We start from the raw sequence: 19,179 nt of genomic DNA, 5'->3' as shown, positions 1-19,179 counted from the left end.
CTTGAGACCTCTTATTTTGAACTATAAAACTTGGAAATCTTAACATTCTCCAAAATCAAGAGGGTAAGTAAACCGCAGTACACAGGCAGGTGCTTTATTAGCAAAGACTTCTCGGTTCTTTTGAAGTCTGTGTTAATACTTGCCTTGACTGTTTCACAACGGACATCTCCATAGCTAAGAATAAGCTGACATGTAAAAGTAAACAGCATGCACACCATGAGATAGGAGCCTATGTTTCTTATTAATTGTTTGTTCGCCCACTAATTTGCAAAATTAACTCACAGAGGATTTTTTATGGTGCTAGGAATCCATAAAGTTATATTGAGCCCACTCATTTCTCTTTCCTTTCACTCATGATTTGTCATTAGATTGTGTAATTGCACCATTGATATTAGCTACTGTGGGAGAACGTGCCACTATATTTGAAATGAAACAATTACAAACCATAATAATGCTTAAGAAAAAAAAAAGAAACATACCACTTTATACCAAAACTTGTTTTGCCAGTCATGGTGTGGATGGGACTTTTAAAACTAATCACTGGTACCCAGTGAGTGTGTCACCAGCTAACTGCATGCTGTCTTCAGTGAAATGTAATCATACTTCCTTCTCAGTTCTTTCTTAAAGCTGCCTTTTTTCCTTTTAGTTAGCATTTGATTAATCTCGAAATGAAAAACCACCAGTATACCTAAAATAGTGTGAAAGAAGGTATCTATGGCTCTTTAAAATAGTGACACAAGCTTTGAAGTGAGGCGCTTCTCCAGGGTCCCTAGCAGACCGCAGGCCCCAGGAGGGCTGAGAGGCTGACTAGGAGCAGATGCTCAGTGAATACTGACTGCAGGAGGCACTTCCTGGATGCAGTGCTGATGCTCCAGTGAGTGTTAGGGCAACCAGTTGCAGCAACAAACTATTCTTCAACATAAGCACTGCTCATTTTACGTAACTGATGCTATCTTACAATTTATGCCACTTTCTAATTGGCACAGTGGATTCAAACACGTTAGTTAATCTATTTAATCCCAATGCCTTGCAATTAGTGATATTTCCCCACTAATTTATGCATGAGTAAAGGATCTCTAGAACCTCAAAACTCCCTCACTGACTATCGATCTCCTTTTGTGTTAGCTGGGCATGGCCTGGCAGCTAGATTTCTGCAGTTAAAAAGATACAGTGCCCTGGATTTGGAAGGTGGTACTGAGTAAACAGAGATGACACATGACTGGTCTAAAGTAACAAATCATTAAAATTGGGGGATGGGGAAACAAAGCGCTTTCTTTACTTCTATAAATGTATCAAATTTCCCACAATAGAGGTTTGATTAAAAGCTTAGGAATAAAGTTCAGTAAATTAATTAAATGGTCTTTCTCTAGGTGCTTTGCTAAAGACAAGGGGATTTCTGCTGTAAGGTTTTAAACTCTACCTACCAGCTACATGAATCTCATATAAACTGACTTGTTTATATCCAACTGGAAATTGGCTAAGTAGCTTTGCAGTGTAGAACTTAATAGAAGACCTCAAATACTTAAGATATATAGGAATGGCTTAATCTCTTGCATTTTACTTCACTGGAAGAACTATACTCTGAATGCAACATGGCATCCGCGTGTTTCTTATTGCTGCCTCGTTTTTACAAAGTCAGGCGGCCAAACAGCAAGCAAAGTGCACTCTGACTCCCTGTGCAGATGTAACTGCCTTCTGCAAGAGCTATAACTCCAAGTAATAAGCTCCTAAACATAAACCGGGGCCTTGGAGAATCACCATGAATTGTGCTGTGAAATTACAGCTGGGATCAGCTTCTAAGGCAATGAAGATGAAAGAGTTTCCCCCCAAAGAAAATCAGACTGAAGCTTTAGCTCTGGATTCCAAGTATGTCAGGACAAACCCACCACCTAACAGTAGGGTAGGCTTTCCTTCTCAAAAAGGGGGGATGGAATTTTCTGGAAACTATGTTCAAGAAGTCAGAACTGCCTTTTCTTTGAGACCAATGTCTTATAAAATTTTCCCAGCTGACGCAGAGAAGGCCCTTACGATCCTGGAAAGAAATTCAATGACCAAGTACCCTGGTCAAGAATGGGGGGTATGACCCTATTGCCTTGGGCTCCAGCCCCAGGAGGGGAAGAAAAAACCATTTACAAGTTGGAGGGCTTCTTACTGGATCCCTGCTCAGGGGAGCCCAGGGTCCGAGCAAAGAAGGGGCCACGGGCCACGACGCAACAGACATGCAGAGGCAGGAAAATAAGAAACCACAGCGAGAGCCACAGCAGTGGCCTGCACACATGGACACTTGCAGCGCTGGCGTCCCTTCTTCAAGCTGTGCTCAAATACAAACTTTGGTATCAATAATTTCAAGGTCACTGGTGAGAAAAATAAAAGCCCGTATTTTGAGTTGAAGAATAGCAATATTATCACCACCATTAACAGTAATAAATGCAATCACACTGATTAATAAGAAAAAATTTAAGGCACATATTATTTCCTTTTCTGAATTAATGACATTTTCACCCATACTCCCAACATCAGAATGCTAAAGAAATTAAGTATAAGCACTCACTGCCACTTATGCAAAGATCAGAATATAAACTTAAAGAGCTGCAGAGAGAGCTTTTTGATAACTCTGGTTTTGTAATATATACAATAAATTATGGGCTCGGTCTTTGGAAAATCAGTTATATTGACTTATTTTAATTTTAAGATATAGAAATGCAAATGTGTAACCATTTAATAGTGAACTATTGCATGTAGCAATTAGTATCTTCCTAACTTAAGACAAATGCTCCTTAAGACCAGCATGAACGACCTTAGACTGCCCTGTCGGAGTGTGTCACGAAGAGGCTGAAAGATTCACACTCACGTGAGAGAGCAGAGCCAGCTCGTGGTGACAGGTGACGGCGTTCCGGTTGGCTTCCATAAAGTACCTCTGGGTGCGCCTCCGTTCCCGCTCCAGTTTCTTTTCCAAGGCCAGCTGGGACGCAGACAAGCTATCCAAATACTTCATCATGACATCCGATATCACGGAGCTGACTTCCACAATATCTGGGCGGGCTTCTGCATCGGGAGTGAGGCACCTAGGGGAAGAGGTATTAATCACCACACTCTGGTCAACGTCAGCACCAGGCCGCAGGGCTTGGAGGGCTAAAGTTACATTCCACTGTGTGCCCACCATGGTGTCTGCACCCAAGAGAGCCTAGGGTAAGGTGGACATCAAGCACAGTTTTGAACCCAAGACTCTTCCAAAGTTTGGGAAGAAGAGGGGAGGCAGCACTTTTCTCTTGGAAACTGGACGGCAGGCAGGGTTACAGGCGGAGCAGCCTCAGGATCGGAGGATGGGGTCATCTTCTCCTGTGTGAATTGGTTATTTCCTAAAATCACTACCAACTCACTGGTCAGTGAAACGAAGAGGGCACCAACGACGCAGGCCCTGATGATCACCCCTGATGCACCAAAAGGAAGAAAGGCTTAGGGGGGAGGGGGAGTCACAAGTTATCCGACTCTTCCAGCTATATGGTAGCAACTGTTAACACAACCTGACTGGGTCTTACAAAACATGAGGTCATAAAAACAAAATGAAACCCAATTACTTAAGAGGTTTAAGATATTTGTAGTAAATTCTTTTAAAAATAGCTAATTTGGCTTGCTAGTATTTTCTGCAACTTTGGACGGAGGAAATAACAACCAGCTTTCTAAAGGCAGCGCTGTTTGTGTCACAGCTAAACACTAGCAGAAGGCCATTCTAGACGCCAAGGAACCAATTACCTAGATCAATGGCTAGCATCACGAAATACTTCTGGCACTCATTATAGCACTTTCTGTTTTTTAAGTTCAAATTTACTAACTTCACTAAAGTTATGTGTGCTTTTCAGTAATGTCTAATTTGTTTGGACTTTGAGAAAAAGAGCTAGTTTTCACATCTTGTATTCGTCTTGGCAGCCCATAGTTCATACAACTTTTGCCTCTACTGATGTCTCCAGGCAAGACTGAAGAATTATCACACATAGTTATTCTTCAGAACAGAGGTCAAAATAAGCCTCTGACTTGTTAATGTCTGATTGCTCCTTCTAACTGTTATTGACCATGAGTAAACTATATGAATCCTAATCAGATTTTAAGACATCACTATTTTATGCTCTACCTTTATGCTGCTTCTTTTTAAGTTCTGTGGCAGTGGGCTTATGCTATGGTTATGGTCAGCACTTATACATCTTCTGAATTCATATTCAGTAAAGGTCAGCCTATGAAATTCAATATATACAAAATAAGACAGATTGTGGACACAGGGACAGGTACATAATCTGTGGGGTTCCCTGTATGAAATGAAAATGTGGGACCACAGCAGGGAGTGGCAAAGTCGATCTCTTTCCGCAATACAGCATCCTGATGGTAGACGGGAGACCCCAAAGAGTTGCAACCTCCATGCCCGAAGCATGCACTCGGTACCTGGACTGCAGGTGCACGAGAGGCCCCCACTCAATCACCCTCCTAACACACTGCGGTGCTGCCAGCCTGGTCAGGGATGACCTCTTCTTGGGCTTGGCCCAAGACACAGGAGGGCACACGCTCCACCCCGGCCCCTCCTTACCTGCAGCAACACCCCATAGGGGAAGAGGGTAAAGGAGGAACACAGGCCTCTCCCGCTGACACATCCAACTGCCACGCCAGGTAGGGGGCTGCAGCAATGAGGGCTCAGGGATAGGGAGGTGGAGCCGGAAGCAGGTGGAGGCCCCGGGGGCTGGGAGCCGGTGGCTGAGAGTCCGTGCCAGGGAGGCAGGGGGCAGGAGCTAAGGCACCAAGCCCCCAACACACATGACCCTGCCCCATCACGTTTCACTTCCAAAGAGAAATTCAAACGTAAAATTATCAACCTTGGGGCGGAGCCTTGGACCCTGAGCACAGGGTGGACTGGAGGGCAGAGGCCCTGTGCACTGGTCATGAACACAGAGAGCCAGCTTTGTGTGGCAGGGAAATATTTGTATTCAAGCTCCTTACTTTTGTTCATGATCACAAAAGAAGCTAAGTGTCGAATTTCGCCTTTTAATTAAATCAGGTTCTTCCTCTACTCTCACTTAATTAGCAAAAGGGATTACAGCTGATAAAAAAAAAATGTAACGTTTGGTCCACCTAATGTTGGTTATGACTGCTATGGAAGTGGGAAATAAACAAAACAAAACTCCCAGCATCTGGGCCTTTCATTAGTGCAGATATTCTAAATTCTTAGTCTGCAGACATTTAAACTGATTTAGCATAACATTAGCAGTTGAATTATCAGCTGAGGTTCTTTTAAATCAAAAAGACAACATAAGCTAATTTTACAAATGACGAGAGTACATAGTTCTAGTTTATGGCAAACGGGAACCAGGACGGCCACTGTGCTGGTGGTTACTCATCTCCCCTCCCAGAGCCGCTCCCCACCCTGCCGCTGCCACCTGGGAGATACAGTGTAGCGTCGTTATTAGGTCTGCAGGCTCTGAGTCGCATTGCTGGGGTTCCAGTCCTGGCTCATCCTTCGTTAACTCTGACCTTGGGCAGGACTTGGCATCCATAAAATGGGATCATCAGAGTGTCCACCTCATCGAGCTGGAATGCTGATTAAAGGAAGCCATCCCTGTGAAATGCTGACTGGTTATAACAGCTCCACGGATGGAAAAGAAAACCCACAACTTTATTTCGCTCCCATCCCCTCCCACATTCATCTAACAGTAAGTCCCACAGCTTTTACCTCCTAACTAATTCTTGGATCTGTGTCCTTCCCCTGTAACGCCATGGCCATTGGCCTATTTCATCCTCACTTGCTTAGACTACTGAAGCAGTCTCCTAAATGACACGCTCACCTCTTGTCCACCTCGGCTCCCTGTTGTAGATTGCTACCAGAATAACATTCCAAAACTGATTACATCACTCCTCTGCTCAGAATTGCTCAACAGCCCCCCAAAGGCCCAAAAGGACAAAACTAAAATTCCCAGCATGCCGTGCAAGCCCCCTGTTGAACTGGCCCTTACCTCCCTCCACAGCCTCCCCTCCTCTCCTCCCGCTCCCCCAGCAGCACAACAAAGGCTCCTACCTGTGCTTTCCCGAAGAGCTGTGGCTTTCCTATGCTCCCATTTCTTTCCTTATTTTATCCCTTCTGTTTGAATCTGTCTTTTGCTGATGGTATCTGCCCTTTCCCAAACCTCAAAGCTGCTTGCCGAAGTCCCACTTCTCTCCAAGTCTCCATTTAGGAAGACTTCTCGGACCCCCCGCAGACAGACTCACTGTCCCCCTTCTGTATGTTCTCATTGCATTGTCTGTATTTAAGCACTTAAACTACTATAATTGTTGTATTGTAATTGTTGGTTTCTGCACTAGAAACTGGAAACTCCTAGAGAGGAGGGACATGTGTCCCTTTCACCATGGTCTCTGTGGCACAGAAAATGGAATCTCGGTCCTAAGAGGAATTCAGCAAATTAACTAATTTAGCTTACCATCTAAGAAGTTACCTATCTATAACCCAAAATATTTGGCCACAGACTTTGGGATTTGCAGGTTCATCTCCTACCAGAAGTTCTAGTTTAGCTTTGTTGCTCTGACATGTCTCCCTGCTTAGGTATTCCAGAGGAATTCTTAAGAGCAAAGCAACACTTCGATGGTTCTTTAACCAAATAGCCACAAAATCACATTCTAGAAAACAACCTGGGATGCCCCACTCAGCCCGCCCACTGCCCCCACTCTGCTCTGAGAGACCAGAGGGAAAGAATTAGGGGGCAGCCATGTTAGACTGTGTTAGATTTGTGTTTATAGAAACAGAGAGTTGGAGTTGGGATGAAAAATGTAATGATCCACTTGTCCTGAGAAGGGGCCTGAATGCATTCATTTGTTAGTCTCATGACTGCCTCTGAGACAGAGGTTCAGCCAGCTTATGTAACTAGGCACAGAGAGGGAAAAAATAAGGCAACTGGAATATTTTGTGCATAATAGGAAAAGTTCTTCCTTCTTAAAAAATAAACAGACAATGCTTTCTCGACAGTGTACTGGAAGGTAAAAATAGTAATGCTGGTACTGCACGGAGTGATGAAGTGCATTATTTTCTGCCCCAAACTCTTCAGGGTTGCTAAGATATTCTCTCAATTTAAAAGTCTGTTAAAAAAAAATGGTTCCAATGACCAAATATGCTTGTCCACCACCTGAACAAACAGGTAAGAGGAAAGACACCACTAATGAGAAACACAAACTGTGTGAGCTGTACCCAACAAGACGTAGGAAGCAAAAGTGAGAAGACAGCACTGCAGATGAAGAAAGAGGATACGTGTGACTGGAAACAACACCACTTCTAAAACCAAGAATGAGCCTGCTGGACTTTCTCATCAATGGGTGTCTTAGCTCTCAAAAGCCCCGTAGCATTACTAACACCTGGCTCTGAGCCTGGTTTGCTGAGTCATAAATGATCACTAGGGACACTTTTGTCTTGATGTGTCCCTCGTAGCAACGGCCTGAAGGAAACAGGAAATTGAATTTGTTCCCTGATTCTTTGGGAACGAAATTTTTAAAGACTAAAAATCCAAAGCAAATTAAATATGTGACTGCATGCAACCCATGACTGATTTCGTTCTTTATATCAAATTTTCCAAAGATGAAACTTCATTCGTGGTGTGAGCCCAGACAATGAGTCTTGAATAACTTTAAAAGAAAACAACATCTGTCACAGAATGCAGGCTGCAATCTTAATTTACAGTGGGCTATAAAACGAACTGTCAGCTCTTATTATGCCATCTTATTATTTTGGATAAAAATTATCCCCAAAAACATTTAATCTAGAGTCTCTTCATAGTGATCCTTCATTCTCTCAAACCTCCCGGTGACAGGGAACTCGCTCCCCGCCCAGCAGCTCGTTCCACTCGGCATTATCTCTACTTCTGGCACCTGCTTCCTAACAGGGAGCTGACCTTGGCCTCCAGGAATTTCTATCCACGGTCTTGGCTCCATTTTCTCAAGGCCCACAGAATAAATCCAATTGCTTTCATATTTCCAATGTCGTTACATTGTTCCAGTTAACTAAAGACCTTTTCAATCCTCTTGTGATGGTACCCCGGAGCTTGTTGACTCGACACCAACCCTGTTGATGGAGAGACGTGGAGACGACCCCACGTCTCTCCGTCAGCACCAACACCACTCCAGTCAAAGCCGCCACCGTCTCTCGGGGGACAGCTGGACCCCCTTCTCCCTCCCACGCTCACTCCCTCCAGTCTGCCCCCCGAAGAGCATCCAACATGATCTTTGCTAAAGAGGAAATTTTCACTCTGTCCCAGCCTGTTAATCACCCTGTAGTCCGTTCCTCGGTACTTGAGATAAAAACTTAAAACCCTCAATGTGGCCTTCAGGACCTGGCCAGTGAGGCCCTGTCAGCCTCCCCAGGCCCGATCGTTTGCTCGCTGTCCTCTCCCTGACTTAACATGCTACAGCACCAGTTTCTTCCAGTCCCTCAAGGTAGCGAGCTCTGTCCCCCGGGGAAGCCTTCATAGATGCCGGCCCATGAAATGCTGCCTCTGCTCTGCTTACTATTTGAGAGTTAGTCATTGTTCGGGTCTCAGATTACACGTCCCTTCTCCACAGACACTCTTCCCAAACCCCCAGACTCGGCCAAGTTCTCCTACGTCTCTCCTTGCCCCCTTTATGATCCTTCATCGAATTTATCACCATTTGCTTTATAGACTTAATTCCATAAACATTATTATCAATAACAGCAGCGAGTTTCATTGAGTGCTCACCACATGCTGGGCTCTGTGCTCAGGGCATCAGAAGCATTATCTTATTTAGGCTTCGGAGCAAGCCCACGAGTAGTTACTATTGTGACCCATTCATCACAGGTGAGAGAAGGGGGACTGGGAATGCTAAGGTGAGTGGAAGCATAGGGATTTGAATGCAGTTGGTTCCAGAACCTACTGATGCTCTTAACCTTTCATTATAATATTGATGTGTGACTCTGCCATTAGCCTCTTGGTCCCAGGAGGCATGGATTCCAACGGCCAGGGAGCCTGTCAGAAGCAAGTTAGAGTCCTGCTCGCCCGGTGCCGCGGAAGTCAGAATCATGTCCCTGTTCTTCTGATCTGCACTCCCCCTCCCCTGCTCCTTGTGGCAATCAAATTTCTATAAAAAGGAGAAATTACGTAAGTAAATCTGCTACTCATGTCTTGACACCTCTGGAGACTTCTTGAATTTTTAAGGCACTTCACAGAAAACAAATAGCAGAGAACAGGAACAACTTGTGGAGATGAGCACTTTAAATACATTTGTCTGGATTCATTAGCAACAAGGCACGATCGGTATACGCAGAATTCAGATGATTTACAAAGGGGTTTCAGCTCATTTCCCACAATGTTAACAACAACAATTGCCGGCGTTGTTCGGGATGTGCCATGTGCTGAGCTCCGTGCTAAGTGATCTGCAAACACTACTTTGTAAAATCATCACACCAGCCTGACGAGGATGGTACTATGAGGATCCCCATTTACTGAAAGAGGAAACAGGGGTGCAGAAAGAGGGTTCAAATTGTTTGTTCAGGGTCTAGCATTAGTGCAACTTGGCCCCCGCGGGGGATGAGGCTCTGGTTAGTAGGACAGCACTGTGCTGGACAAGGAAAGCCTCCAGATACAGCCCTGCAAGCACGCGAGGAGCGCCTGTTAGTGCCGGACGAGGGGCCAGGAGGAGAAGCCAAAGGGAAAGGGGCGCAGCCGCGGTAATATGTCTATGACATCCCACCTGAGGTGGTGCTGAGCGCCAGGGCAGATGCAGAGCTGAGCTTTCAGGGAACTCAGCGGGGACACAGATTCCACCTGGGGTGACTCTAGGGTTTCCGTGCTAATGGTGAGGATTTGACTCCACTCAGTGAGGCAAAGAAGTAATCTTGGACCAACTTAAGTGCATACAATGGTCTAGAAATAACAATCAGCCAGGTAAGTGAAAGTCATTTATTCACACAACCATTGTTTATTAAGGGTCTACTTTGTGCCAGGCATTGCTTTGGGCACTGAACAGCTACGAGCTAAATGAAAGAAGTCCCTGCTCTTGAGCTTTCATTCTGGTGGGGACAGAAAGACAGTAAAGAGACAAGTCCACAGGCATGTGTGTAACCTGTCAGGGTGCCGGGCACTGTGAGCTTCCCAGAGCAGGCAAGGGGACGAGAGGGTGTGGGGAGACCACGGGGGCATCGGGGCAGGTCTCCTGGGAGAGCTGCATGTCAGCAGACACCCAAGGGGAGCGAAGGTCTGCGCCATGCTGGTTTCAGAGGAGAGGGTTCCGGAAGAGCAAGGACAGAGGTCGAGAGGGAGGGTGTTTGCCAGGATGAACAGGGAGCTCCCTGTGCCAGGAGGGAGGGACAAGGGGGGTGGGGGTGGGGGGATGGGAAGGGAGGTCTGCTGGCACAAGCCCTGGGGGGGTCAGAACTTGGCAAAAGGATAACACCTTTCATTAAACCCCCACAACAGTGATAGCTGGAGAAATTCTTCCTTTCTTTGAAAATTTATGATACAATAAAACACTACTGATTTGAAAGTTGAAATGAAAAATGCTTACAATTTTACCATCTAACATGGCCTTTTTCCATTTCATAGGTTCTTGTCCAGGCTTTTTTCCACATTCATGCATATTTTTAGGGGTTTTGTCACAGTTATGAACAAGTTTACATCCTGTTGCACTTAGGTGCATATTGCCTGTGTTTTACAAATTGATACAAAGCCTTCAGAAGCATCATTCTAGTGGTTGCATAATATTTCAAGTGAATGTATCACTTCCTCTTGGACACCATGGCTTCTAAATGGTCACTATTATTGATGATGTGCAGATATTTTTCTGCGTTTGGATCATTCAGGAGCCCTTCCTCTGCGAGAATATTTGCAAAGTGAACCTTTGCAGATGTGAGGTATTTCTTGAGAATCCCTGCGTGTTCACGGTGAGGAGACTAATTACCTGCTGATGGTGTCTGTCACTTTCTCCGAGTAGATGCCTGCTGGCACCGGTTCATAAACCGCCTCCACAATCTGCAAAACAAACAGAGTGGAGTGATGGAAGGGGGCCATTGATACCTTGGAGCAGTAATGCTGGGCCACCAGATGACAGGGAATAGTCATTACAGCTTTGTGCACAAAAGTTAATCAGGAACAAAGGCATCCCAGCAAATACAAAGCTGCCATCAATTAAATACTTCTTGAATCTGGAGTTACATTCTTCATGCTGGGCTGGAGTTAACCTCAAATTCATATAAATGAAGTGTAGGATAATATAATATGCTGGATTATAGGTAGTCCAAACTGCAATTAGGAACAACAGACCAAAAATAACTGGATATATTTATTTAATAATTTTCTATAACTAAGGACAAATATAGGGGGAAATGTGCCATTGCACATGATGTAGATTTAGAAGGGAAAAAAATAATAAACTAGATCATATGTTAATAAGACAATGCCTACTGTTAATGGACAGTTTTATTAAAATCACAAAGGTTCTACTGAAGGAAAGGAAAGGAATGGCATGGTCAGCAACCCGAGACCCTGGCGTCCCCCAGCGTGCTTACTTTGGTGGCCAGGGAGAGCATGTTGGAGCTGTAGAAGGGAGGATGCAGCGTGGCCATCTGGTAAAGGATGCAGCCGGCAGCCCAGACGTCAGCCTTCTCCCCGTACGGCTCGCTCTTCAGAACCTCAGGGCTGGGTGGAAACAAGGACATTAACAGACACTGAAAAAGGGAGAGATCAGCATGGGAAGAAGCCCAATCTTTAAGCTGTAGTCTGAGATATGAGAAAAAAAACTGAAACCCTTTATCACTGTTTCAAGCAAACATGTTAAAAAGTACCTTTGAATTCCCCCAGACTGGGGTGAATCACAAGCACAAGCAAGCAATTCCATTGAAGCACTAGATGCCAGTGGACCATAAACATTGCCTGGTAAGTGTCCAGGGAAGTTTTTACTTCCAGAACCAACCACCCCTCTGTGGCAGATGGAGTTACTGGCCCCAGGTCTCGACTGTTCTGGAGACTTTGTAGATCTCACCTTTGGTGCTTAGTGAGCAGTATTTGCTACCCACCCTGCCTCTGGTTGTGATTGTGTTGTCTTGTTCGGGCCAAGGGACAGACACCAGATCAGGGACTCAGTCTAAACAGACTGAAGGCCTCCGTTTGTCCCTCCAGGAACTTCTGTCCATCACCAACAGAGTAACACATCCCGGGTGGCTGCTGCCCCTCTCACCTGGGCCCGTAATAAGACACATGGAGCAGATCTGCCCCAGATAACCCGTAAACCTGAAGCTTAAAGGAGAACCAACTCAGAAGAGCAACAGATTGGAGGTCTGACAATAAGTGCTTATTACTGAATGCCACTAAGGTTTTGTGGTGCTTTCTTATGCAGCATTTTTTGTGAGGGAAAAAATGGAGATCACGTGGAGGGTTATCGGCAGGGAGAGGGAGGGGGAAGAATGGAGGTAAAGGTACAGGGAATAAGAAGTATAAATGGTAGGTATGAAATAGACAGGGGAGGGGGGGTTAAGAATAGTATGAAAAATGGAGAAGCCAAAGAACTTATACGTATGACCCATGGACATGAACTAAGGTGGGGGCATGCTGGTGGGAGGGGGGGTGCAGAGTGGAGGGGAATATGGGGGAGAAAAAAATGGGAAAACTGTAATAGCATAATTAATAAAATACATTTAAAAAACTGACTGATATAGCACTTTCCTTTGCTATTCAACTCTAACCTGTAAAGTAGGGGGAAACTATACTGAAAATAGCTTGCAGAAAATGACAACACCCATCACACACATGTTCTCTGAAACTGTATTTCCAACCTGGACAAGGAGGTTGTCAGACTTTAAAGAAGTTAAGCTGTGAGAGACAAGGTTGACATTTTTTTTAATGTAGGGGGGACTATCATCCCCTTAGATATTTTGGGCCAACAGAAGTTTCCTACACCATATTTGTAGAATGAAACTCAGCAAAGTGTCAAAAGCACTCAACATCCACACACCCCAAATCAAGCAGCTTGATAATTGCGTTCTATAGTTTGTACTTAGGACTGTGCTGAGCCCTCTAAATTAATGGGAGTGGGAATTAATAGTTACCTTGGATGGTGGATTAAAGTATAAAGAAACTTATAAATCAGTACAGAACAGAGTAAATACTGTATAATTCAGTACCGACTGCCAAGAATAACCAAGGAGTTGCTCTTCTTGTGAGATTATGGAGAATTTCTGGTTTAAGGTTCACATTATGTATTTGTGGAGGGGGGTGTGGTTTCTAGGTCTCTCAGTCAAGCGTTTTCATATTCGGTGTTTTTGAATTCAATAATATGGCAGTGGAGGAATCTGGGGTGAAATTTTCAGGGCTCTGCAGGTCCCAAGTGAATAAAAGTGTGTCTCCTGTTATCCCTCGATCAACTGCTCACATTTAAAAACAAAAAAATGCCTGGCAGCCTCCACAGAAAAATGTCCTTGGCTCACCACAGACAAATTTCTCATGTTTTAATCCACTGAGAACTCAAAAGATGTGGTTCCTCTTTCCAAAAGCTGGTAGAGCAGGTGCTCTGAGTCCCTTTTGCACGTCCCATTTCCGGTGTGCCTCCCTCTCCACAGGAGCATCTGGACCTCATTGGAGGGCAGCCTTCACTTCTCCTCACAAGATGACTCCTCAGTGTGAGGGGAAGGAGCTGGAAGGCCAGAGCGGACTCAGTTTCTCTTTCTTGTTATTACATGTCCTCCTTCTCACTGGAGACCACCAGCTGCTCTCATTCCCACAGGTGTGCCCCCTTTGCAGAGGGATGCTCTGCAGGCACCCCATCCAGAGATGGGGTGCACTTCACCCCTCGAATCTCGACTTGACCATATGACTTGCTTTGGCCAAGGAGACACCAACAAAAGTGATGCAAGGAGATACTTGGAAAGCACTCACTCTTTGGGACTCGCTCTCTCTTTCTGCTCTTGAAAACCCTACGAGCACCACCAGATGACTGAGGCCAGGCTTGCCCCTGGCAGGCAACCGCCAGACCTGCGAGTGAAGCCACTGAAAACCAGGCGGCCACAATGCCTGCATGAGCCCAGTCCACCCTCTGCTCAGCCTTCCCAGCTGGGAGCAGCCCAATTGGCCAGCACCCAGTGTATCGAGGGGGGTTGGGGCGTGGGGAATGCTTATTGTATTAAACCACTAAGTTCTGAGGTACTTTGTCAAAGTCAACTGATATAATAGCTTTTGCCAGATTCTCAAAGCTGTGCAAAGGTCTCTCAAAAAGCCTGAGAATCACTTCTCTAGAAGAGAATACGAAAAAGAAATAAAAGACAAACACAGTTGCTAACTATCACTTTGCTTCTGGGATCAGACTTTAATTAACCTCTAAGCTAGGAGTTTCATAATCACAACCAGAAGCAATGACAAACTAAAAATAGAATCTGATTTCTAGAAGGGACAACCAAATGTTCTCTTATAGCCTGAACTGTGCCCCCCCGCCAAATTTTTTACGTTGCAGCCCCAATTCCCAGTACCTCAGGAAGAAACCGTATTTAGAGAAAAGGTACGTACAAGATGAATAAATTAAGAAGATGCCATAGGGACGGGCCCTACTCCAGCACAACTGGCGTTCCAGTAAGAAGAGGAAGAGACACCCGGAGCGTGTCCGTGGAACAGCCACGGGAAGAGGCAGCAGGAGGGCCGGGTTTCCCCTAAAGCTGGGAGATGACGTTTCAGAGAGAGTGGGAGGGGACCCCCAACCTCAGAGGGAATTCCAGAGCTGGAAGTGAAGGGCTGGGTGAGGGGAAGGGGCGGGGGTCGCCAACAGCCAGTGGAGAAGAGATCTGGGGCAGTGTCAGGGCCAACATGTTAAAAAGCATGTTTAGTTCTCCGATTCCGGCTAGCAAACTTTCATCTCCCTAGACTGCCTTAAGGAAAAAAAAAAAGAACCAACTTTATATTGTTAACTACAACAAAATATAAATTTTGAAAGAATATAAATCATCTCTCTGTTCAATCAAGGAAGCAAAAGTCCATATGAATTCAAAATTTTCAGGACAAAAATTTAACCTGAAGTGACATAGTTAAGCCTACATGCCAATAACTACAGTTTATTTAGACTTAAAAATAAGTGATGCCGTATCTTGGAATGATTGAACATAGAGCATTTAGCAGTACAGGATAGCTAAAACTGTACGCATGTGTATGTGTGTGTACATGTATGTGCCTGTCCATCGTGTTTAAGGTTTATGAAAGTGAGTAAAATGTTTCTGAGAAATGGCTCAGAAAACAATCACCATGGTAGGATGGGCGTTATTGAAAATTAAAGGGGATGCAGGCAGTTGGAAGGACTCAGAGGGCCCAAGGACCTGGGTACATTTTCTGGGAAAGAGTGGGCAATATGACATTCAGAGACTCGGTGAGATGAGCAGAGCTCAGCAAAGAGGACTGTAGGCAGAATGACACGTGGAGCTGCACGATCCATCCACGTTCTGACCTTTTTCTATGAAGCCCTAAAGGCATTGGTAGAATACGGCCTAGTCCCACTGCAGCCCCAGAAGGTGAAGGGCATTCTGATCAGTGCAAGTGGTGGTCTGCGCGATGGAAGGTGAAGAAGGGACTGAGCTGGAGGAGGGACAGAGAGGATGAGTCTCCACTAACGCCGTGGCTGAGGACGGGCAAGAAGAGGAAATCCACGGCACACGGGGAGGAGGAGGAGGAGGGAAGGGGAAGCCCACCTCATCTTTCAGGCTCCCAAGCGTCTGGCTTGGGCAATGGGGTGAATATCAGTGTCATTAACTAGACAGAGGGGGAATGAATGGGGGGTAGGAACTAGATCATTTTGGAATACATCGATTCACGCCTGTGAGAGCCGCAGTTAGGGATATCCAAGGGGCACCACCGCTCTGGCTGTTAACAGCCACAAAGCCAGACCCTCACAGGTTCCGTAGCCAGGCACCGCAGAAATATTCCCACCTCACAGATGCCTGCTGCTGTGAAGCAGATAATTACAAAGATTTGATATCTAAATAGCTTTGATTGTTCTAAACATCAAGTTCTTACAGAGGAAACAGAGAGTTAGGTAACACACTCAAGAGCCAGGGAATAACACACTGTGCGGCTGCAGGACACTGGCCACACCCTCACGGCAAACTGGAGGGCCTGCCCAGACCTAGGCTGCATCCAGGGTTAGTTAGCAGCCTCGCCCAGCGAACTCCCAGAACACCAGGTCAATCTCCACTGCTAAACAGTTGTGACGTGTAGGACAAGTATTCATGCCAAAACAAACATACAATAGTTGAAGCACAAACTGCAAAAATGCTGTTGTTTATTTGAAATTCAAGCTTCCCTGGCACCTTGCATTTTACCCCAGTGGCGGTGCTCTCTGTGCGCTCCCCTTCGTTGGTGCTCAAGTCACCCTCTCACAGAGAAGCACACACAGAGAGCTGGTTAGGCATGAAATACGGTTTTGCTGCACTTACTTTAGAAAAAATAACAGCCGTGTATTCCTATGGGGCACTTGGGACATTTCTCTAAAAGAATCACATTTCTCTCATGTTGCATAAACATGTAGAGATGTGTCTTAACACCAATGAAATCAAAGATCAGAAAGTTGTTTTAAACATAAGCAGCATCTTAAGGTATAAAACACATGTGAATATATGAAATGTTAAGTCCAGCCCCAATTTTTGCAATGAAACCACATATGATCAATAAACATTTTGGTTAAGTAATAAATAAACTGGACTACGATCTGTCAGAATAGACTCATGGGCTCCACAGGTCGAGGTGGGCCCTGACTGGTTGCCAGATGCCAAGCCTTCCCACTGGGTCCCCTGCCCCCTGCGGGTTAGGGGGATGCAGGATTCAGACCCCTAAGTGACATCTGATGGACTGGAATGAATGGCAAGACACTCCAGCTGCAACAGTTATCAATACACTTTCCATGAACGAGTGGCAGATGACTCTTAAAACCAAAGCTGAGCCATGATTTCACTGATTAATGCAATGCTTTCAGCTAGATAAGCACTTCATATGGAAAAGCATTTTAACTGGAAAATAAGAAGTCAAGTTACATTCGATTTCCGTCTCCCCACTAGGATCAGTGAACATTGCCCAGAGAGCACAATTGATTTTAGATATTTTATATGACACTGCAATTCATTAAGAATCTCTTCGTGAGATAATAATGTGCAAGGGCCGTGAAAAACACTAAGTGCTACACAAATGCAAAGTGGCACTAGTATTATTACATAGAGAAAATCTGCCACCTTTCTTGGGGATTGTGACAGTAAATGGGTCAGAGAAAAGCCAGGCAGCACAGCAGACATAGTCGTGAAGATGGGACTGCCATTTCCTGAATCCTGAGGAGGTCTGAGTGGACGAGCAAGCAAAGATTTGACCTTTGGCCTATTCAAGTCAAAGTCAAACAGACCAAGAACCTTTACCACCCTCGATGAGAAACGTTCATGGTGGTGACAGTGGCACCAGGCTGTCTTTCCCAGCAGGTCCAGATTGAGAAAATTATGTGTGGTCTCCAAACACTAGTGGCAGCCAACTCACCCAGCCCCACCCACATCAACCTCCCTCCTGATCTTTGCTCCTGCTTCATGGCACCCTTCCCTAGCGTGTTCGCTCTCTTCGGCCCCAAGCAGTGCCATCCTTTAACGTATAGCTCAAGTCCTGCCTATTGGGTGAAACCTTCTCTTACCAAGCCAGCAAACACACGTGGCCTGACACCGAACAGCCTGTATTCTTCCCTAGCCATATTTTCATTTATTCAACAAATACGTATTGGCCACCTACAGTGTGCCAGGCAGGTGTTGGGGACATAGCAGTAAACAAAACACACCAAAAAACCCCCTGGGTTCGTGGAGCTTATGTTCTACTAAGAGCGACAACTAACATATAAGTAAATAAATAAAAGTTAATAAGTGCTATGAAGAAAATAGGTACTTAAAAGAAAAAGCGTATCTCATGAGTTAGCATTTCATTGTTCTGTGGCACAAAGCCACTTTTCCACCTTTAGAGGGACTCAGTGTTTTCATCTTTAGAAGAAAGAGAAATTTGTGAGGTATGTTCTGTTCTGGAATGCAGTGTCCATCAATTAAGGTTTAAAACATCCTAATGGCAGATATACATGCAGTTTTAAAACAAAGATTAAATTCATTTTTTAGTATAAGCAAAACATTGAGGACAGGAATCAATATTATGTTCAAAATTATTGATAGGTTTCTACTCAAAAATAAATTCGTGAGTGCATCAACAATTTTTGGTGATGTATTACTTTGGTAGACTTGGAAACTATTTTCTGTTTAAGACTTTTAAACAAAATAAAGGACTTTTATTCTAAAAGACAGCTAGCACATATTTCAAAGTCATTTTTTAGAATTCATTATTTTTATTTGTAGATGTCTTAGACTGAATCCCAGTGTTTTTCCTCATAAAATGCTGGGCAAATAGATCCCAAATCTGTACCTATCTGTGGCTGAAAAAGAAAGGAAATGCTTTCTTCTATCAGCTTTTAAACAGATGTTCCATAGTTCCAGAGCTCTGGATATATGAAGCCCTATGGCCATGGCCTCTCACAGCTCTTTCATGAATGATTTTACTCTGTCTCCTGATTCCCAGTAAGTAAACCATTTGCTGAATCCCAACAAAGAAAGCACAGGGTCAGTGTGATGTCAGGAGTATAAAGAAGCTCCTGAGGCCAGTACCTGCATCTCACAGTTAGTGATCTGGACTTTTGGGTTAAACACTGTGGGGATTCCTGGGGAACCGGTGAGGAGGAAATGAGAGAGAGGGATTAAAACAGGGAGGATCCCTGGCCAGTGCACGAGATAACGACTGCCTGGTTGACAATGAGCTAAAAACCACAGCAGGATATGATACCGAGTCCAGGGCTACACTGGAGGAAACTTCAAAGTAAATTCCCTAAAATCAGAATATACAATAAAAAATGTAGAGGAATAAAGAAAACAGAGATTTCCAAGTGCAAGAGAGGAGGAATTTCAGGTCATGTTTTGTAACAACTGCTCTTTGCTGTCTGTAACGGACATAAGAAACTTGTTTTCCTTGCTACTTCATTTTGCTAGCATTCTGGTTGGCCACAATCGATTGCTATCTCTACCAATCTGAGTAAAAATTAAGATTTTTTGTTTTTTACTAAAAAGCAATTGTTTAATTCAGGACTCAATGCAAAACACGACTCCTAAAAGTTAAGAAA

General features: G+C 44.7%; 1 protein-coding gene across 4 annotated transcripts in view; it reads right to left on the bottom strand.

The window, feature by feature from the left end:
* Positions 1–19,179, bottom strand: part of NEK10 (NIMA related kinase 10) — a 182,724-nt gene that overhangs the window by 66,049 nt on the left and 97,496 nt on the right. For all 4 annotated transcript variants that reach the window (XM_028518291.2, XM_028518292.2, XM_036030574.1 and 1 more), the window contains exons 24-26: positions 11,540–11,669; positions 10,933–11,003; positions 2,852–3,065 (exon numbers count right to left, since the gene is read on the bottom strand). In XM_028518291.2, coding sequence (XP_028374092.1) covers positions 2,852–3,065; positions 10,933–11,003; positions 11,540–11,669 — 415 coding nt within the window. The remainder of the gene's footprint in view (positions 1–2,851; positions 3,066–10,932; positions 11,004–11,539; positions 11,670–19,179) is intronic.

This window comes from Phyllostomus discolor, chromosome 7 (assembly GCF_004126475.2).
Source record: "Phyllostomus discolor isolate MPI-MPIP mPhyDis1 chromosome 7, mPhyDis1.pri.v3, whole genome shotgun sequence".
Lineage (NCBI taxonomy): Eukaryota > Metazoa > Chordata > Mammalia > Chiroptera > Phyllostomidae > Phyllostomus > Phyllostomus discolor.
This window is presented reverse-complemented; position numbering and strand designations above follow the sequence as displayed.